At 45.5% G+C, this 22,445-nt stretch overlaps 2 protein-coding genes across 2 annotated transcripts in view; one reads left to right on the top strand and one right to left on the bottom strand.

Moving 5' to 3' along the window:
* Window positions 1-2,544: 2,544 nt before the first annotated feature.
* Window positions 2,545-3,639, bottom strand: LOC146175539 (tetraspanin-14-like). Its single transcript, XM_084580826.1, has one exon. The coding sequence runs from the start codon at window positions 3,637-3,639 to the stop codon at window positions 2,545-2,547; it is 1,095 nt and encodes a 364-aa protein (XP_084436952.1).
* A 2,246-nt stretch (window positions 3,640-5,885) lies between these two features.
* LOC146175538 (plasminogen activator inhibitor 1-like) overlaps window positions 5,886-22,445 on the top strand; it is a 31,099-nt gene continuing 14,539 nt past the window's right edge. The window contains exons 1-3 of the mRNA XM_084580825.1: window positions 5,886-5,999; window positions 10,520-10,777; window positions 19,188-19,271. Coding sequence (XP_084436951.1) covers window positions 5,886-5,999; window positions 10,520-10,777; window positions 19,188-19,271 — 456 coding nt within the window. The remainder of the gene's footprint in view (window positions 6,000-10,519; window positions 10,778-19,187; window positions 19,272-22,445) is intronic.

The raw sequence follows: 22,445 nt of genomic DNA, 5'->3' as shown, positions 1-22,445 counted from the left end.
TCTATTTATTAAATTTTTGTTTCTACATTACTAACATTATGCCACTTCTCTGCTTTTAAGCCACCAATCTTCCAGTCGTTTTTTGCTAGTTTCCACCGCCGGTTTATTCACCCGGCCACTGTAAACCCCACAGCTTCAGGAACAGTGACTGCGCCTGCATCAACTTCCGGGTGCATACCATTACATTCGAGTATAATATGGTCAATTGTTTCACTGGAGTTACCACATACAGCACATGCGTCATCTTCATTGTTAAATTTCTTTTTGTAGCCGCGTGTTCTAAGGCACCCTGATCTAGCTTCAAAAAGTAGGGCACTGCCTCTTGAGTTATCAAAGAAAGCTTCCTTCCTGATCTGCATTTTACACTTTTGGTATAATTCCACACTCTGTTTCTTTTCCACCGAATTTATAAAATTTTTACCTTGTGTTTTTCACCTGTTGCTTCATGCTCTTTATTTCTCCGTCCTTGTGACTAGCATACTTACTAGTTAGTTTCCTAGTTCTTTTCCTCCATTGTGAGTCAACGCTTTTTAAGTACAGGTATTTAAATACCTTAGCTGCCCATCTGTTACTGTCCAATTTCCTCAGGCGTTCCTCATATAATATTTTACTCTGAGCTTCCCGTACTTCGAAAGATGCCCAGCCCATATCTCCCTGTGCCGCCTCATTTGTGGTTTTGCCGTGGGCACCTAGTGCTAATCGTCCAACGGCTCTCTGATTTATTTCTAATGTCGACTGTACCTCTGATTTTAGGCACGAAACCGCATTTCCGAAAGTAAGTCTGGGCACCCTAATTCCTTTCCAAAATACCCCTCAAAACCTCATACCTGTTGTATCCCCACAATGCTCTATGCTTCATTATCCCGGCATTTCTTCGCCCTTTGGCCTTAAGTGATCGCTCATGCTTTCCAAGGTATGCCAATCCTTCGTTTACCCATACCCCCAGATATTTATATTCTGCTACTCTGGGTATTTTATGGCCTTGTATTTTAAGACCCTAATCAGTTGAGCCGTTGAAAATCATCAGACCCGACTTAACTGCGCTAGAACTGAAGTCTAGAGCGTCCCCTTCGTCTCCGCAATACTTAACTAGCGTTTGCTATTCTTCCAGACTCTCAGCTAGCAGCACAATGTCGTCTGCATACATCAAACCGGGGAGGCGCTGCTCAACCGCCTTTCCACCTAATCTATATGACAGGTTAAAACCTAGGTTACTGTCTTGTATCCTCCGTTCCAGGTTTATCATATAAAGCATGAACAGCAGCGGTGATAGAGGACAGCCTTGTTTTAATCCTTCGCATACTTTGACATCTTCCGTACTTCTTATCCCTTCCCATGTAATTTCTACTTTGTTATCCCGGTATATTTCCTATAGGCACTCAAATAACTCATAACCGATACCTTCTTTTAATATGTTCCGCAGGAGTTCCCTGTTTACGTTGTCGTACGCCCCGTTTATTTCCAGGAAGGCCAAATACAAAGGTCTATTTTCCACTCTAGATATTTCGATGCATTGCAGCGGCATGCGCTCCCTCTCCCGTTTATTTTTTAATTTTTTTTTCGCACACGCAGAGACCACGCCCTACCTCCCGCCAAACTCGGAGAAGGAAGGGGAATTTGGCTTGCAGAGGCTAGACGACCGGGTAAGAGAGTGAAAAGCGTTTGCGAGGAAACGGGAGCAGAGAAACACGACAGAACTGGGAACATTTTGCAGCCTTGCGTTCTGGGGGCGAAGTCTCATAGTCCCCGGGGAAGACAATATTTCCGACCGGAGGGTGGACAGTGGGGCTTTAAGAAAAACGGCACGCCTGCTTAGTAAACGCCACCACACAACTTCATTGTTTTCGTTTTGGTAAGGTGCATTGCTTCTGCACGCTCATGTATAAGGTGACTGATACGAGAGGCTCACAACTGCCGAGACATATTACGGCTCAATAAGGCTAAAACGACCAGACATCAGGCTGACAAATTCGACTCTACGGTCTTACTTTCGCGGCCACAAATCAAACAAAACGACCAGACGAAGGGAACTAAATGCACTAGCAACCGGAGGGCAGACCTGGCCGGCAAAAACACTTTCATGTCATTCTATAATATTTTCTCCCGCAGCCTACGCTCTCACGTATTCTCTTGACTCATGCGCTATTCAGTTGGCGCACCGCCTATTTTTCTTTTCAGTCGACGAACGAGAATGTGCACATAACTTAGGCTTGGCGCCTGATCATGCTATTGAGCGCGCATTCACTATCACTACCGAATTTTTTCTAACAGAAATGAGCAACACCCAGGACGTCGGAGAGACAAAATAATGCCACCATCTTATCAGGCAAACATATATCTGACAAGTGCGCAGGTGTGCGGGACGGTATACCGGCAATCAAATAAAATACAGGAGAAATAATCGCGAATAATTAACAGTTCAGGATAGCAAAAGAAGGCCATCCGAACACTGTTTGATGGGCTACTAAATATAGCGGTCATACGCAGGTGTTAATAACCGTAAATACCGAAATCGGCACAGCGCCCAACCAAGACAAGTCTCAACTATGCCTTGGGCATCTCGTTCAGCTTCTCGGCTGCTGGCATCTCCGGTGGCTGCTCGGTAGGCTTTTCGGGCAACTTGATTAGACCAGCCTCCTGCATTGCCTCTTGCCCTTGAATCACATTCGTGTAGTACGCATTATAGATGGTACTGATCGCATGGAGATGGTCCTGCAGTACAATTGACGTAATGAGCATGGTCAGCAGGAACATGTTAAACAGCATTCCAAGGCCGACGTAGGTTACCACGTTGTCTACGACGTAAGTGAGCGCGGCGTCGGCGCAGCTGCGTGTGTAGACATGCTTCCAAGCCTCCTGTTCCTCCATGAGCAGTACACCGTAACCGCAGAACCTCGGGGCTACCACGGGCTCAGAACCGTTCACGCCCAGGACCCGGCTGCGGCAGCAAGAGATGGGCACGGAGCACCGCTCGTTGCTCGGATTTCCCGTATCACAGCGAAAGTACTCGTTCTCCTCCCAGTCGTGGAACGTGTCGACTGAGAAGCCGCAGCAATGCAAGGACGTCTGAAGAGCGTCGATCATGTACTGGAAGTACTCGCTGTGCCGGTAGCCCTGGATAAACTCGACGTAGGCGCCATCTTTGATATGGTTGCGTATCGACGTCGGTGCCATTGTGACGGCAATGGCAAGCAAGCTAGTGAGCACGATGAGAATGGCCAGCAGTGTCTGGTAGACGTCGAGCACTGCGATGTTCTCGCGGAGTGCGCCCACCATGCCGCAGGCAGACAGCGCGCCGAGGGCCACGCTGAGGGCGATGATGCAGGTGTCCAGGTGCATGAGCAGTGTAAAGGAGAAGGACTTGCTCGTAAGGTTGTGCAGGAGACGGTTGCGCTGCGAAGACCGCACCAGCATGGGGTATGCGGCGCACCAGAACGCGACTAGCGAGAGCAGCACGATCGTCAGGTTCACGCCCACGATGACGGCGCGCAGCCGGAAGCTGGCGTGCACGTGGATGGTCGTCGAGAGGTCCTTGTTTTGCTCATCTGACGACTTGTAGACCGCTTCGGTGCGTCGCACGCTGGGCTGCTGAGACTTTTGTGCAAGGTTTCGGGGATCCTTGCTTGCCGCTTTCTCCATCTTCTTCTTCTTCTTGACCTTTGCATGCTTCTTGGTCTTGATGCTGATGCTGATGCGGCCATTCCCTTTGTATCGGGGGATCACAAATTTTGTGATGATGATGATGATGATGTCCTCAGTCGTAATGGCATAGCAGGCGATTGACCTGGGTGCATTCAGACACAAAATACTCGCGGACAGAGAGTGGAATAGTTTGGGTAATTTTGAGTCTCAAGCTCGAATTTGAACATAAAATAAAAAGGAAAAGAAAAAAGCAATGATTTCTCATTTTAGCAGCTGAATCTACTTGATGTATAAACGTGAACAGAATTGCACACTGGTTTCAGAGCGTATATCCCTTGACGCTTGCCCCGATGGAAAAGAGAATCAGAATAGATAGAAGTTTCGTGGTTTATGGTCCCGGTTACGTCTCCAAGGGCGTCGGTGGAGCGGAACAAGGCACCGGCCGGTTGGTAGGAGTGCGGAGCAGTCGTTTTGCCATTTCCGGCCGGAAGAAAACAAAACGACGTACAGGCCGTGTTCTGTGTCTCCTGTGCCTTCCTCGTCTCAAAGTTCAAGCTGGCACCCACAACAGGAATCATACAAACTAGCCCGGAAGAATACCATTTCGCCGAAGAGGACTGCGGCGTGCACTACGGGCTGACCAGAGGCTAACCCCGACCACTCAAAGCCACCCACCACCGCTCCACAGCGTTGGTGGCGGCGGAGGCTCGGGAGAAGGACGGCGCGGGCGCCTCCTCAAGTTCGGCCGAATAAACAGGGAGATTCGAACAGAAACGGTAAAGACGTATGATCGAGCTGGTCGAGTCAGCGATGCCGGATCTCACCGCAGCAGTTGTAAATGTCAACTGGCCGTCAGCCAAACGTCCGAGTAGCCCGAGGCCCTGACTCTTCACATCGACGCCCGCCAAGGCGCTCCGGAGAACCTGACGAGAGCAAAGCACCCAGACCTTACCGGCATACCTAGCAAGCCAGTGGGCGAGCGCACATTCAGCTCCCCCCCTTCAGGCAGAGAAGAAATAAATAAGGGTTCTTGCCTCTTTTGCCAGAAATTGGTGCATTGGCTCCGTTTTCCTCACTTCAGAAGAACCCGAAGTGCGACTGCAGATGTTGGGATGTGATCATCAGGGAGCGTCACAAATCTGAGCTTCCCCTTTCCTTTCCCTTTCCATATAAACATTGATGCTGCGCCGGTCATGTGCCGCCGGGTGCGCCCACCTCACCGCATTTTTCAACGCGTCACCTTGTTTTGCCGGTAACTTGTTTCCTTTTGCCCGTAGAATTATTTTGGTGCTACTTGAGCAAAGAATGCTTTAAGTACGTCGTTTGTTGCGCTGCGTGAGCGCATTTCCCGCGTGTAACATAGAATATGAGCCATGAAGCCCTTTTAGTGTGTAGTGTGTAGTTACTGTTTGTTTTTGGATCGTCTTTTAGTTACTGCATGTTTTTGGATCGTGTTTTTCTGAAGAACATGTGCTTCCTTTTGTTGCGTAATTTTCTAAAGTGACTTGTAACACCTACAGTTTAAAACACTGAATTTATCGGGGGCTCACTTGTATCATAACACACTTTTATTTGGCACTATAAGAACACTGTATTGCGCATCTGAAATCGTTTTTTGAATGATGTTTACTTCACTGTATTCGCTGTATGCGCTTTGGTCGGTTCGTAAGCACCATTTTACATTCCGAGTTCCTTGTCATGGCTAAATCATTCTCGTTGTGCTCTTAAAAGCGCTGCTGCCTGTTTGCGGCCTGTATTTTTGAGGACACCTACTGCTATTAGTCGGGGACAGTGGACTCCCTGTAATGCCTTTCTCATACGGACAGAGGGCAATTTTGATCGCGATCAGGAGTATAAGCATAGTATTGATACTATTATGCATTCAGTGTGTTGTGCTTAAACGTATTGGACAGCATATCTCATATACAGCGTACGGAAGCATGCATAAGCTGAATACACTGTGAATACATATAATCTCAATTTTGTATTTTAAACCGAGAACATTGATCGGTACACGGCATGGTTTCATTAAACAAGTGATTGATGTGAAACACTGCAAGCGTGTTTGACATAAATTCACGGATATTATTTCCCCGACGTCTAAATGCGCTGCAACAACCCGTGCACGTTGTGGTGCGCGTGAGCAAAGAAGTAGAAGAAGGCTGTACCGCATCGTTGGAAGCAGGCCTGCCTCTAAGGCGAGAGATAGGACGCTCGACAGCCCGCATTGCGAGACAGGAGACATGACGAGACGTGGCTCGCTAGAGGCGACTGAAGTGAGCCCCTGGTCGCGCTACCCGGTCATCTTCATCAACATGGCGATATTTATCATGGCCATGGTGTTCGTCTGCATGAGTGTGAGTCATTTTCCGCTTTGGGACGCGATGATTGCCGCTGTGGCGTACTTTGGTGTACCCCATGAAGCGTGAATATTAGCGTGTGTTGTTCGACGGCTTGCATAACGTAAGCTGCCTGCGTCTTGCATTGGAAGCGTTATCATACATTGTAACCGGGTCGATACACATTTCAAAACCTCCTGCAGCTGGCGCGCTGTGAGAGTCTCACGGCCATGAGTCCTAATCTTCCCGCTATGTTTGATCTCCAACATATTTTGCAGCAATAATGACTTGACGCTCAAATAGAGTCACCGAGCTCGAGACCATCGCGTAGCAGGCAAAAAACGTGTTCCCGTCGGCCTGCGAACCATGTGTCGTCGCTGTCGTGTTGTTGAAACCTCGCGCTGAGGGGCTGGACATATTTACGGCACGAAAATATAATATATCGCAATGGAAGTGTGAATTTGGTCTCGTCAGAGTGCGTACACAGATTGCGATAACGGTCTTGTGCCAATGCCCCCTTTCCCTCCTTCCTCCTCGCCGTTAGCCGAATAAAGAGAGAGAGAGAAAATAGATTAGAAATGCAGGGAGGTTAACTACAGGTCTCTTCAATTTGGCTTGCACTGGCTGCACTAGTTCTGAAAAGGGCCGCAGTGGTGCCAGGCGGTCACGTGAGCGTGCAGTGCCAGTTCCGACACTGGCGTGCGGCGGCAGCTGCCAAAACGAGTACGCAAGTGTAGGACTGCAACCTAGCAGACGCATGCGCGCAGTATACATTTCATGTATCGCGTGCTGTAGCATGATCACGTCCGATTTCGAAGCCAGCTGCCGTTGACCTACTGCTATCGATCGGAAAGTGACGACGACTAACATATTTGACGTTGACTGCGACCAACTGACCAACGTACGCGCGACTGCACAATCGTTATATCGGCCGGTCTGCGAAGATGCCATTCATGCGCCTGACACGAGAGAATTAACGTTGTAAGCAGTTGCCACGAGTATTAGTTTAAGGAAGACTGCCTAACGAGATGCTTGATTGGTTTCCGCGGACTTCTGTCCAAAAGCGCTAGCCGCTGAAAAGACGCGCTATGTACTCCGTGGGCGACAAGTTTGATGTCGCAGAGTCGCTGCGCACGCTATCGTGTGGCACACACACTTGGCACGACAGAAACTAGATCGATCGCAACTGATTTCTGTTCGCAGCTACCCGCGTTTTCTTAGGTCACAACACGATAAAAAAAAAAAAAAATCTTCATAGGACAACGCGCGCGAAGGTGCCGTATCGCGGTCACGTACCACACTACACATGTGGCCACAACTATACATATAATACCTCTTCTCCGTCAACAAAATGCTAATCACCAGCATGCAGCTCAACTACCCTCTATACGCAACCATTCGCGGATCCTTTAGCAGAGAACCGTCCGGGTTCTGATGCGCAGCGGTCGTCTGCTCTTGGCCGAGATGCGAGTTTGTGTGGTCTTCTTGCTTTGTGTGTTAGCGGGTCCGGTGGGATCCACTGGAAGAACGGTACGTGGGCCCGCCAATCTAGGCAGCCATAGGCTACCGTTGCGTCAGGAGAAGACCTGCCCTCTCAGCGACGAGCCGAGGGATTAAGATGATGTCGAAAATTAATGGGTTCTCGTCGTGACCTTCTGACCGACAGAGCTCATGGTGGCTCCATGTAATTCGTACTCTACGATTTTGTGCATCCTCACTCTAACCATGCTGTTCTGACACGTAAAGCTTTTTCATTTTTAAACGTTTGTCTTTGTCGTCATCCCAACGGCATTTAAAGAAGAAATAGAAAGCACATCTAGCTGTGTCTAAACAACAGCGAACTGCTACGAAGCAGGCCGAGTCGTGACTTCTCTTCTTCTCTTCCAAGCTCCAAAGAATCACCCAGAAACCACAAAGCAAAACGCTAATTTTAAATGCAGATTGAAGACCGACAGTGAAGCTATACCGCGTGAATATTTAGTGTTTACAAGCTTCAGCGCTGTTAGTTTCTCAAATATTTCAATCAGTAACGAGTCCCCAATGATAAAGGCTATCAACAGGTAGCAACACAGGAGTTTCTTTCCGTTGACCACTAAATAGGGTTACGTCCCATAAATTTTTGTAAACAATGTAGTGCGCGTTTACGAACAAGTTCCAGATCAAGCGTCCAGATCACATCACAGGGAGACGAACGTTTGCATAGTAATATAAATGGCGTAGTTATGCTTAGTAGTGCTGCTAAAACCACGTGTTTTATAACATAAAATATAGAAACTCTCTATTTGACGCATAAGAAACGCAATACAAGATAGAAAGATATCTTAATGAGCTTTCAAATGCGTATTTTTAACCTTCGATGTTTCGAACCACACTAAGAAAGTCTAAAAACAGGTCGAACCTGTGGTGTTTATTATCTGCAATGTCACATTATATTATTCTCCGTAAAATAAAATCAAAAGTTAATCGTTTAATAATCAAGCCCCGTTCACATTCTTTGTCTGCTTTGTTCTGAAACACACCTGCACAGTAGCATTTAAAATAAGGTTCGTGGACTATTAAAAAAATGGCCCTACATCGTAGCATTATGCCAATATATAAATTCCATACATACCCTGAACGGCACTCCGTCAGCGGCTACGAGATCGGTAGACTTTTCTAAAATTTTCTTTTTATTCGATACGATGAAAAGTACAGAACCTTCAATATCTTCAGGAATGCCTCCACGGAAGGCTGATCTAAGTGCAAACTGCCGTAGCTCATCTGGAAATAACTGGTTAATAATGGCGTCGCCACATAATAGTGCAAGCCATTCTATATCTTTCTTTAGCTGTTAGCTATTAACACAAGGTACGAGGAAAAAAAAAAATCTTACATTCAATTGCAGGATTACATTGTATTTGTCGTTTACCCTTTATTGAAGATCCTTTTCATAATTGACGCGCATCAGTATGCTGGTTCGAGTCTTTCAGGTTGCATGGACACTTAAAATGGTTCTTAAAACCTCAATCGGTAGTCTTTCGTAGCCATTCTGTCGTGCGTTTTGCGTTTCTCGGAAGGACATGGTGCTTCTTCCCATGGTTACGCAATGCACAAAGCTCAAGCGGTGTGAAAGTTCCTCCGTTTCGCATTCCACACGTTCATCGACTCAAGCCGGAGAAGACTTGAAAGGCGCCGCGTGTTGTGCGCTTCCGGTCGGTGCCGATAACTATTCCCTTTCGTCAGCGGCGCGGAATGGGGCTCGTCTAGCGCCGTGGGAATACTGTGCTCCGTAAAGTAATCGTATGGTCACGTGAGTGGTGTCTACGATGACACGGAAGACACCAGCCGCTTGCCATTGATCGCACCCTTGATGGGCTGGGCGAAATGGGGGTAGGCAAAAACATCTCTTCTTTCCGAGCTAGAGAATTCACCAGTGGGACACGTCAGACCCCTTGTTTCCCACGGCGGCGTTCGTTGAGTGGAACCGGAGAACTCTTTAGGTCTGGACGGCGCCGCGACTGGAATGAGAACAGCTCGTGGCTACCAGGCGCGAAGAAGCAGAACTACATTGAACATCCCAAGTAGAAAGAAAAGATTGAAACCACAAGGTTTTGATATGATATCATACTTTTATATCTGTTACAACTTCAACATATTTAAAGGTGTAATTCTTAAGATACTATTATAAAGTCAGATAATAAATAATGCCAACAACAACTAAGAATCACAGTAGTATTGCCTGCGCGAAATACAAACCAATATCTATTATATCTACGCTTGCGTATATTTCGAGAAAATACGTGCACCTATCATGGAGTCGTTTTGCGGAAAATGTTCCCTAAATACCCCAACGCATTACGGCAACACTAAAGAAACAAACACAACTGCTATTTTATAATTCTTAGATTACATCAGTTGCGCGATTGGAAGTAATTACTTTGTACTGGCACCGATTTCAGACTTAACAAAAGTCTGACACTAATGGCTGCGAATAATAATGGAAAATTTGAAATATTGATGTTCTAAAGGACAGTTTCGTTGATGTTTCCAGGGATATTTTATGAACAGAGCGCAATTAATTAGGATTGAGAATAAATAGAGCGAATTTACACTACCGTACCTGTGTTGCGTTATTTTGCCGCCTTGCTCTTTTGTCCGTGCGCTCTTTTGTTACTGTGTTGTTTTTTCCAGAATGTTCTTTTGACGGGTGCTGCTTTTTACGTGTGCTATTTCTCCACTGCCCTGCTTATTGTGCTCTGTTTCGACGCATGGTGTTTTGTCTGGGCCGTTCTTTCGCTTTCTCGGTATATATACCTTGAATATTTATGAAGGTATCCTTGTTAATTCAAAGCTTTTCTGTGGTGCGGATACAAGAGTGTGGCCGCGATGTGCACACGCAAAACTAAATCGACGGAAATCTGCCGTTCGCCCAAGAAAGAGTTCCAACCATTGAACGTAGATTTGAATGATCTCAGTCCTACTATATAGGATTGCTTACCCGGACGGGGTGTCACCGAGACGAATTTTTCAAGACGTGTCTGCATCGCCCACGACCGCAGGTGTACTCCATCTACCTGCGCTGGGACGACGTGTCGTTGGCCCGCGGCTCTTTCTTGGTCAGTCTGGTGGTGAACATCGATGTGGCGCTGCTCGTGGTCGTCTCTTTCCTCGCCTTCATCTCCTCATTGGGCTTCCTGGGTGCGCTGAGGGAGAATATCAGCTGCCTCTACTGCTACGACTGGATGCTTTTCATCACGACGCTCGGCTTTGCCCTAAGCTTTGCAGGGCTCTTGGTCACCCCATACCTCGCAACTAGGGTGCGTGTTGGGGACGTCAGCTGAGCACATTTGAATCCACTAGACGATAAGGTTTCTTTGCAGTTAACAGATTACTGAGCAGAGAAAGGGCCTGTAATTCCGGAACTCGGTGAAAACTTTGAGACACGACCATGAAAACCTCTACACCGAAGCTAGGAAGTGCGCGCGAACAGTCGATGCTCAATCAGCTAGCTTCCCTAATAGCGGCAAGATATCGGTGGTCGAAAATGGTGCGCTTCCTCTCTTTCCTCAACTCAGTGCAGGCCGGCGAGGAAGCGAAAATAATGAAAATAGATCGCGATGGCTGTCCACGCGCCTTGTCCTGCTCACGTCACTTGAGAGGGCCCATTGAGACGGCGCACCCAGAAAGCCCAGCTGACGTCAGCAGGAAGGGGCCGCACACTAACGCGCGGTAAGGTGTCGCCCTATATATATTCGGCGGCGAGAGGTCGCCACGAGCACCTTTCAAATTTATTTGTAAATTACAGCCTCCATGCAGTTTTAAATTAGGCCCGAATAGTCACAAAGATACCCCCTATGGAGTAGCCGCTGGAGGTCGCCACGAGCACCTTTCAAATTTATTTGTAAATTACAGCCTCCATGCAGTTTTAAATTAGGCCCGAATAGTCACAAAGATACCCCCTATGGAGTAGCCGCTGGAGGTCGCCACGAGCACCTTTCAAATTTATTTGTAAATTACAGCCTTCATGCAGTTTTAAATTAGGCCCGAATAGTCACAAAGATACCCCCTATAGAGTAGTCGCTTTAGAATATCAACGATATCCTTTCAGGGCCCCTTTGAGGCCCGCCTTTGAGCGCATAAGACGTGACAGAGCTATGGCTTCCGTCCGCGGCTTCCCTTGAAGATCCGTTTTCGCGTGCTTCTCCTTTCCTGAAGACATAGCGCAAAAAATACGGGGACAACACAGAAGTAGACAGGACAGGCCTTTCCTGTCTACTTCTGTGTTGTCCCCGTCTTTTTTTCGCTATGTCTTCAAGAAACTGCTACCAACTAGCCCAAACCAAACATCTGTTGCATCATACTTCTCCTTTCCTACTCACTTAATCACTAGTGTCTGAATTGATTTGTCTGTTATCTCACGTACACGTAATATTAATTTGAAATACCACTCGACATAAACTCCCGCTCTGACCAAGCCATATGCGAACGCGCCTTCGGGAGTTAGGGGCAGCGTGTCTGATAGGGATACGGGTCCCGAGTTCAATTCACACCTCACTTATCAAAGGAGCTGCCAAAGTCTACCAATGAACTCGATAACGTCATGCGCTCTCATGACGTCACACATCCCGTCTAGCAATCAGTACCCGGCCGGGCCACCTGTCAACTGCCACCTGCCAGAGGCGTGCTCGCCCATTTATCGCTCACAACGCGGGCAACACCGACGCTGGATTTTAACGCGTCAGTGTCAAATGCTCTGTCCTGAAAATCTGACGTTGGCGCAGCGAGCGACAAACCGTGAGCATGCCACTGGAAGGGCACAGTTGTCTGGTGACACGATTGGGTACTAACCTGTTCGGCGGGTTTTATAAATCACAGGAACCCACGGTGTGACCGAGTTATGATAAAAGAAGACGAGACCAAAGTCCGGAGTCAAACACGCTGCCCTTAGACCCCACAGTTCGCACGGCATGGTCACAGCGAGGTTTTATTATATCAGGGTTTGGGAATCTTTCAGCTAATACGGCTGCTTACTACTGCGTGCTGATGAGTATGCGTGAGATAACTGAGGCAGAAATTATGGAAATTGAGTTAAGCGAGCACCAAAGTGCGAACGAGAACTTGCATGAGAGTCATTAACACTGTCACGATATGGCAACTGCGGAGGATTTTCTGCATTCGCATATTCTGGTAAAATTGTTACTGTAGGTTCTTCCCTGACGCATTCTACCAAATTTGGACGCCGTGCGATAATTCATTCGTAAGTAACTCAATTTTAAAATGTGCTGTTTTCATAGCCTCATTTCAGACGATTTCTGCGGAAAGCATTAACGTCAGAAACATAACGGGTGGGAAATAAACAAAAATAAATAAATAAATAAATAAATAAATAAATAAATAAATAAATAAATAAATAAATAAATAAATAAATAAATAAATAAATAAATAAATAAATAAATAAATAAATAAATAAATAAATAAATAAATCACCCGCGTTACTGCCCGCTCTCCGCGTGATTATAAAATTTTGAGGGCATTATTAGGCTACCTGAGGCATTTTATCTTCTGCGTTATGATTTCCAGGCTTTATTTTCCCCATCAAAGTGTGTGCGAGTGTTTCTTCAGTAGTGTATGTGTCGTCACCGATTTGTCAACTGAACGTCATTTCGGTCATGAAGCCAGTTTCGGCTTCGATTTGCTGTTCTTTCATTTTAAAAGGGGTATAAAATTTTGATAAGCATTTTTTGTGTCAGAGCCAGGACGCACCGACTCAAAATGATGGAAAACCACCGGAGTTGCCTTTAAAAAAGAGAGCTTGAGCGTCAACCCCGTTTCTTCTGTGTTTGAGGTCTCGCGTGCGAAATGAGGGAAAGACGGATATTTTCACTCAGCAACCCCGAACCATCTGTGCTGGAGGCCACGACAGATTCGATGTGCTTCTAAAGTTTGACAACAGCGCAAAAATAGTAAGCTCCCGGAAAGCGCAACTAATATATAATAAATATCCAGGTTCGAGCCCAACCGCCGGTGACTGCGTTTGGATGGAGGTGAAATGAAGTGGCTTCCGTGTACTGTGCGATGACAGTGCACGTTGAAGGTCACTAGGTGGTCGAAATTACTCCGCAGCCCTCCACTGCGGCTCCACTTTTTCCCTTTCCACTTTCACTCTTAGCTTCTTCCCTACCCTGAAAATGGCAGATACCGCGCCTTTAATTTCCTGTCAATTAAGTTTGTTTACAGAAAAGGAAATAAAAAAGTGCTGATGATGATGATCAAAACTTTATTTTCCACCGAGCTACGAGGCCCCCTACTCCCCGCTTCTGGCACCACGCTGGTAGGGGAAGCGAGAAAGATGGGAATGTAAGTGGAGAGAGAGAAATAGGTGACGTAGTGGAGGGCTACGGAGTAATTTTGATACCTGGGAAGATAAAACTATAGAGGGGTTCAACGGTGCTGAACCGAATGTCGAGCGAAAGCTTATAGACTGTGGAGGACCGACAGTTGCACCGAACACAGTCAGCGTTCCGTTAATCGCAGCCAAATGCACCGGAGTTCAAGTCAAGTCAAGTCACTTTTATTTTCAACATTTACAATGTTGACGGTCTCCAGGCAAAAAGCTGTAGGGACAGCTTGACGGGGCCTGGAGACCGGCGGCAGGCAACAGTGACAGCAGTCAGTGACAGCAGTAAAAAAAAAAAAAAAAAAAATGAGTACAAGAGATCAGTTGCTACTTGGGAAAAAAAAAAAAAAAAAACTGATATTTTATCACAGACATACAAATGAGACGAATGAAGTGAAAATATAAGTTATATCAGGGTGTTATATAAAGACTAGCGTTTACATACACAAAATATTACAACAAACCGATAATTACAACATGACGGACACAAAAACTCAATCTACTATGTATATTACACGCGGTACCATTTTACACTGGAAACAAGCAAAAACACAGGTCAGCCTATAAACATTGATCGTAAAACTTTGCGTGTTAGTACAGCGTTACTAAGAGTGGTTAAATTGAACTTATTTAGCAACATTGGCACTGTATAACTTAATGACTGCAGAAGGTAATTTGTTCGGTGGTGCGGAATTGTCCATTTTTCAGGTGCACGTGTTTTAGAAATATTGCAGCGTAATGTTGCACCCGAGAGCGTAATTAGAAATTCTTTATACTTTTCATTAGCAAAATGGAGGTGGTGGAGAAGATGGTAACTATAAAGAGACTGAATATTGATTATATGATGCTGACGGAATAGCTCAGCTGAAGGATGCAAAAATGGTACTTTGTTTATGCAACGTATGGCTTTTTTTTCTAGACGCAGAAGTGTACTGATGTTTTGTTTGGTGGTCGTCCCCCATACTAGCGTGCAGTAGTTAAGGTGTGAGCGGAAGAGGGCATGGTACACTTGTAGTCTGACAGACATAGGAAAGAGGTCGCGCGTTCTAAATAAGGCACCTGCAGCAGACGAAAGTTTTTTAGCCACTTGTTCAACATGACTGTCCCATGTCATCTGATTGGAAAATGTCACACCTAGGATTTTATGCTGTTTAACGATATCTATTTTAAGGAGACCTAATTTTAGCTCCCGACTACAGGCCAGACGTTTGTTTTTAGGAGCAAATAAAATTGCTTTTGTTTTTTTCCCATTTATTTCTAAGCTGTTTACTTCGGACCATTTCAGTATCTTTGACAACGCCCTATTCGCCATTTCAAACAATTCGGCTTCATTAGTTGAGCTAAAGAACAAACTTGAATCATCCGCATATAATACAAATACGGCATTATCATCAGTACGCATAAGATCATTAACGTAGACATTAAATAAAAATGGCCCAAGAATACTGCCTTGTGGGACACCAGATGAAATTGGTTGGAAAGCGGAATAGTAGCCATTAATGTGAACACACTGGGATCGGCCAGCTAGGTATGACTGCAGAAGAGTATTTGTTAGCCCACGGACACCATAATAATCTAACTTGTTAAGGAGGGTTGTGTGACATATTGAATCAAAGGCTTTACTGAAGTCTATATAAATTCCCAGTGTTAACTTATTAGCTTCAATGTTTTTAATGATGATTTCTTTTTGCAGCAGAAGAGCAGATTCCGTTGACCTACCCTTCCGAAAACCATGCTGACAGTCAGATAAAATATTGTGCTTAGTAAAAAAACCGTCTAGTCGGGTGAGCATAATCTTCTCAAGACCCTTAGAAAAGATTGGAATTATAGATATTGGTCTGTAGTTGCTTAGATCGTTCCGGTTTCCACCTTTGAATATAACAGAGACTTTTGCACGTTTCATGTCGTTAGGAAATGTGCCAGATGCTAGCGAAAGATTAAATATATGCACTAAGTACGGACATAAGAGATCAAGGACATGTTTGATAGGTTTAATCTGGATGCTGTCAATGTCAAGGGCTTTACTATTCTTCAGGGAGAGAAACGTGTTGAACACTTCAGATTCATCTGTGGGTTTTAAGAACATGGTCTTTGTGGAATTTGCCTGTAGGCAGCACGAAACTTTACTAAGTGATGAGCCTTTCTTTGGTCTGGCGGCGAAGTGGGCGTTAAAGCGGTCAGATAATGCAGATCCGGAGACTGGTTCACCGTCAACTATGATCTCGAGCATATCAGGGCGGTTAGGGCACGTTCCAAGCGCGTCATTGATAATTTGCCAAGTTCGGTCTGGTCGACCAATAGACACTTCACTGAACAGGTGTTGGTAATAGTGTGCCCTTGCTTTTTTCAGTTCGGCCGTAATTTTATTGCGAAGTTTTTTGAATGCTTCAAACGCTGTTGGGTCCTTGGTTTTTAAAAATGCACTGTAGAGTTTGTTCCTTTGACGAATTAAATGAATGTGCTCCGGATGGATCCACGGTTTTCGCGCACGCCTATGAAGCTTAAGGTTTTTTAGAGGAAAACAAGATGTGTAAATGTTCAGAAACAGAGACATAAAGGTATTGTAGGCGTTGTCTGCCGTGCTTTCTTTCAGAACCGCAGACCAGTCGTTGTTGTGGATTCTGTTCCGAAATAACTCCAAGCTAGAATTACTGATGCTTTGATATTTAATTATGGGGACACGTGCCTTTGCTCGAGGAGTGGAGTGCGAATAAGCCATGAATATGGGACAATGATCACTGATGCCAGAGCTTATAGTGCCAGCTGCCACCACGGGAGTACAAACATTAGTTATGAACAGATCCAGAACTGTAGAAGTCGTTGGAGTTACACGAGTAGGGGTAACGATTACGTTCCGAAAACCAGTGGATGTTATTCTGTTCACTAGTTCTTTTTTTGCAACGCTTTGAATAGAAAGATTGATGTTCATATCACCACCTAAAACCAGCCTTAAGCCATTAGTGGAGGCAAAATCGAGAACAGAGTCAACAAAATCTAAAAAAGCACTAGTATTAGCAGAAGGGGGGCGATACATAACACAAAAAAGGGTGTTGCTGTTTTGCAAACATAGAGCCTCATAATTTGGGCTTACAACCGTAAAATTGGGCAATTCATCGCAAGATATTGTGTCCGAAACATAAATCGCTACACCGCCACCACGTTTGTCAGTTCGATGCGCAGAAAAAAACTTATAGCCACTCAGATAAGGTGCACTATCCTGTGCAGAAAACCATGTTTCGGTTATCATTATAATTGTAAATCTGAAGGCAAATTGTTCGAGAAACAGCGTGAATTGATCATTTTTTTTAACGAGAGAACAAGCGTTGATATGAAGAACAGTTTCTAGGTGTTGGTTACCAGGACATAGTTTCAGCGATTCGGGTAAAACAAACTCCTGATAATCCTCGTGCGTAGCCATGAAGAAAGATTGCATATCTTTATTACACTAGTTCTACGCAATCATATTAAGACTTTCAGCAGAGTTGATCTCAACTACTGTACTGCCCTCCACCTGACGTGCGAAGATCCGTCCATTTCGTGTCCAAACGAATTTCCAGTGAAACTGGCGCTTTCTAGCAACAGCCAAGGAGAGAAGTTCTTTCAAACGGGGGCATAAGTGCTCATTTACATATATCGGAGTAGCCCTGTTGGCGTCAGCAGCACTGTCGTCAGCAGTGTCGTTAGCATTGTCTTTAACACGGGCCTTAGGAGGCGGCAAGTCCAGCGAAGCGGTCGTCAGACGTTGTTTCCTGGCCCTTTCAAGCACATCGTCCCGCAGCCTGCGGCTCCTAAACTGGACAATAATGTTCCTCACTTCTGCATTCCGTGTCGGCACGCGATGACAAGTCTCGACATCCGCAGGAGATATAGCCACTCCCACAGCATCACCCATTTTCCCGACAATAGACTCAAGATCTTCTTGATCGGTTTCAGTCACTCCTTTAATCTCCAAGTTGCATCGTCGCGAATACTGCTCACACTGAACCAGTTTACATTCAAGTGCTGTTATTCGCCTTTCGTTCTCAGTGCATCTGCTTCGTAGACACTCATTTTCTTTCTTTATTTCCTGATTTCCTTTATTTCCTGCGCAGACACCCACTTTAATCTTGTTGCGACTGTAGGAAGAAGGAAAAGAAAATGCGCGGGCCTGCTGCTGTCTCTGGCTCAGTGGTTAAGAAGCTTGACTACTGAATAAAAGTACTAGGGTTCGAACTTGACGGCCGGCGGCTGTGTTTCGATGGAGAGGAAACAGAGATGCGTTCGTGTGCTGTGCGATGTCAGTGCATGTTAAAGATCCCCAGGTGGTCGAAATTACTCCTCAGCCCTCCACTATGGCACCTCTTTCTCTCCTTCTGGTTTCACACCAGCCTTTCTCCATGCTCTTAGGCATAGTTCAGGTGTCCACCGAGAAAGTGTGACATATACTGTGTCTTTCCGTCCAGTAAACAATTCCCTTAGCGGTAATTCAAGCGCAGAACTGAAGGTCCAATTACCTTTAACGGAATGGTTTATAGGAAGGAAAGGCGCAGTATCTGTCACACTCTTTCCGTGGACATCTAAAGACTGAACCACGCCTTAAGGGAAGGGAGAAAGGCGGGAGTGAAACCAGGAAGAGGTGCCGTAATGGAGGTACAGTATATTTTAGTGGAGGGTTGAGCCTCCAGTTAGAGGTCACTTCCAAGCCTGATTTGATCTTCAGCTCTGCATGCGAGAAGTGGAGCTCCGCTCCAAAACTGTTTGTCAGGTTGGCGCGACTTTGGTGGCTCCTAGTCGACGCCTTTCTTAAACATACTTGCCCGCATCACATGACTTAGCACTTTTTGTTTCGTAGCTCATAGCTCATGAGTTACTTGACTCGGTACTTTAATGTCGCATGAATAATGACTCATGATTTGTTGATGATACAGCACTTCTTTATACCATGACTTAAAACTTTTATCCGGCCATTGACTCATGACACCACTTGGTGGTGACGTCACGACGGGACCAACTTCCATTGGCACATTTGCGGACATGGACATTTCCGGCGTCAACATCACACTAATGCTTTCGCATTAATAAACGGTTGATGAAAAACAGTCGGATTTGAGTTGAGGCTTGAACAGAAGGAAACTGCCGTAATGGTTGCTTGACGGCCACTGATCGTGCATACCACAGCAATTCCGCAGCTTATGAGCAAATACTTACAGGGGGTTACGTTAAACCTCCTTGTGACGATCTAATCTGCACTGAAATATTGCTGCAACCATCCCGAGGCGGCTTCCACAGGAAGCATCCAACACAGAAAAGTTCGCCTCGGGGCTGTACCACAATTGCTCTTTGTTTCGCAGGATCTGCAAAATGTTGTGAGCATCGAACTGATCGAGCGTTACAGAGACAACGCAGACTTCCAGCGCATCGTCGATTCCATCCAGGTGAGTAGAAAGTTACTCAATGTTAAAATTTCGGAAACCAGCCGAAGATATATCAATACCGTAGCAGCCTTGACGTGTTGGTTATTCATGATGGAAAAGTACAGCGCTCGAGAGACTGTAGAAGCCGAGATGATATATCTGCTGGGTGGGTCTTGCGTGGCCAAGCCTTCTATGCTCATACTCGTAAGGAGCTGGTATACGTGCGTCAATATATGAATATTTCTCCTACTGCGCATCTGGGATGTTGGCTTTTTTCAGCTATATATACGGCTACGAGGCTCGAAATAAACTGTTGCAAGATATATTGCTACATGCGCTCACTCAAAATGCTTTGATGGTCGTTAAGAAGGCAACAGATAACGGCCTAGATGCGCGAGTCATCTGAGAGTGTTAGCTCGTTCGTTCTCTCGCGCGGACATTAAGCTGCATAGCTTGCTGTGAGACTGTTAAAGCATGTCTTGAAATTGTGCTGCAGTACCGACACAAGCAAATGCCGGCAGCTGACGGCACTGTGTAACCTTTATTGCTGTTTTCTTTTTTTTATTTTATTTCTGAGCACTGGTGTAAGACGTAACGAAGTTTCTGGGTGATCCCATGCAGTTGTGCTACACCACCTGCTGTCGTATGTCTGGTGGTTTTAGCTGGTCATAGAGTTTTCAATACTACCTGAAGCGAAAACTGGCGCCATCGCCTATGAGAATTTGTTGAAGAGCACCTCATGCAATGCGGCAATACCGGGAACATGATGGCAATTGTGTTTGCCTTTGTAGCGCTGGACTGAAAACGTTGAATCTGCTCCCGGATTGATAGCCACGCTGAGGTGCTCTAATCTGGCCGCAGACTGAATGATTTCAATAGCGCGTTTCTCAATTCTTGGATGAATTCGACGCAATGGGGTGGCTGGTATAGAAATTTTGATAGCATTTCTTCAAGATATGCGTAGAGAAGAGTAGAACTGTTATGACCCGATCCACGTTTTATGCATAGCAAAGCCAATCCGAATATGAAACCTCATTTTCCCGGTATTCCTGCCCTTCTCCATGACTGATGAAGTGCAGCGCGCCGCCGTGTTGCCTCCTACAGGCAATATTTCTTTACGAAACTCTATGTGCGCGGTTCTCAACGCCGCGTTTCGCCCTGATAGAGGCCTCTGTGACTTGGAGACGCTAAGCGTTCCGGCCAGGAAACGTTGTAAGGATCACAAGGAGCAAGTTTGTTATGCTGTGACCCAAGCGGCTAGCGCTCGATGATTTTTGTGCGAAAGCTTTCATATGATCGTCAGAGCTGAGAAAATGTATTCCAGTGCCTCAAAGGTTGCCACAGCAACTGTGATGCAAGCTGTTGTCTTGGCACCGATGCTGTGAGTGGGATGATGACATGCACGACAGACAGCTATTTGGCAGAACCCCTCCCCCCTATCACCCCTGGCGCGCCATTTGCTAGTACGTCATCATTACCGGACCTCCATGTGGCGTCTATGGTGTCGAAATTGTGACGTAAGCGTTACTCGCGCAGCGTTCACGATGATCATACCGTTTAGCTCCACATTTAGCATCCATCTGTTAGGTAATTTGGAGGATAGTTCCCGATGGGGATTCGAACCGACGACCCCAGGTAGCGCTAACCATTATAATAACGTTATAGAAGTGTTATGTAAGCTGCCTGAACGTTGCGTAACGTTTTGAGATATACAATAACATTACTAGAACATTTGAGAAGAAGCATTATCGTAATGTGTACATTCAGATGTTACTGTAATGTTATATAATGTTTATGTTTCATTTTAAACATTAGTGGAATGTTGCACATAAATGTTATTTTAATATAATCTTCCACACGCTAAAATAATGTTTCGTTCATAACTATAAAACAAGATAGCAAATATATTTCAAGCACTGAGTCTCAGAAATTCTGCATGTTTTTTTTCTATTAAACATGTTCTTAAATAACACTTCTTTGCAACTAAATCTTTAAGATGATGCCTGCCACAGAGTGCATGCATAGACCTATTATTTTCTTATGAAGCTTTGCATATTATCCATTCGCCACTATCCCTCGTGGGACATGCCTTGGCGATGGATATAAAAGCTTGACTTTATGCTATTTATTTAGAGGTGAGTGTAGGAGTTGGGCAGTATTATGGAGTTGTTTTGCTGTATTGTGGTCTTTGCAAAGCGCAAAAGAAGTGTACCATTACAAGTGGTGAGCCTACATGCTCGCGCAATGTTGCCTTATCATTTTCAAGAATATTACAGTTACGTTGCGTACACGTCAGATATATGTTGAATATATGCTTCCCGAAATATTCTACTAATCTTTATATGTAACATTGCTAAAACATTAGAAAAAAAAAAGAACATTAATATCATCAAAATATCGTTCGATTGAAACAAATATGTAACATTGCTGTAATGTTTCGGTGCTACCTTGGACGTCTGTACCTCCAACTTCATGCCGTTATTTTTAAACGTTGGTGTGCAGCGACTAGTGAAGCTGGTACAGCGTCTTCTTTCCTTAAGCACCAAAAATAAAGATTTAACATTTCGCCAAACTGAGTGCCAGCATCTCAGTGCTAAACTGCCAAACAAATTAAAACACGCCAAATCATGCCAAGCAGTGCTTTCGCACGCCTTAATAAGTTTAACCGGGATCAAACCAAGGCTAATTTTGTGATGCAACTTGGGAATATTGTAAGGTACATGATATTGATAGGAACAGTGTAGTCTTCAGAAGTGCAGCAAAAGCTTCTAAAGTTTTCGGCACATGTTTTTCCGTTTGCTATTGCTAAACATGTAGCGAACTTGCTCCTATATAAGGCTACAGTGCTCCTATGTTCTGTACCAGAGACATGTCTGCCTTAGGCGTGGGCACAGGTGTTTATGGGAGGCGGCTGGTTCAATGCCCAAGCTGCCGGTGGCGAATGCTGTCCAGGTTGGGCCCCGAATTGAGGGCTGCGTATTCTCGAAGTTGCGGCCATGGACGTCCTCGTTTGTACAGAGGAGCAGGGACGGCGTCTGTGGAGGGTGCCGTGACAAAGAGTACGTGTCCGCGGTGGATGCGCTGAGTTCACTGGAAATTTGCGCGGTATCTAAGGTCTGTGCTACTTCGTGGCGCATTGCGCTGCGCTTTTGGGTTGGAGTGCAGGCGTTATGAATGCCTGCTGCGCTGTGGGAT

Source organism: Amblyomma maculatum, chromosome 10, assembly GCF_055883805.1.
Source record: "Amblyomma maculatum isolate TAMU_Amacu chromosome 10, ASM5588380v1, whole genome shotgun sequence".
Lineage (NCBI taxonomy): Eukaryota > Metazoa > Arthropoda > Arachnida > Ixodida > Ixodidae > Amblyomma > Amblyomma maculatum.
The sequence above is the reverse complement of the archived record's forward strand: the minus strand, read 5'-3'. Positions and strand labels throughout refer to the sequence as shown.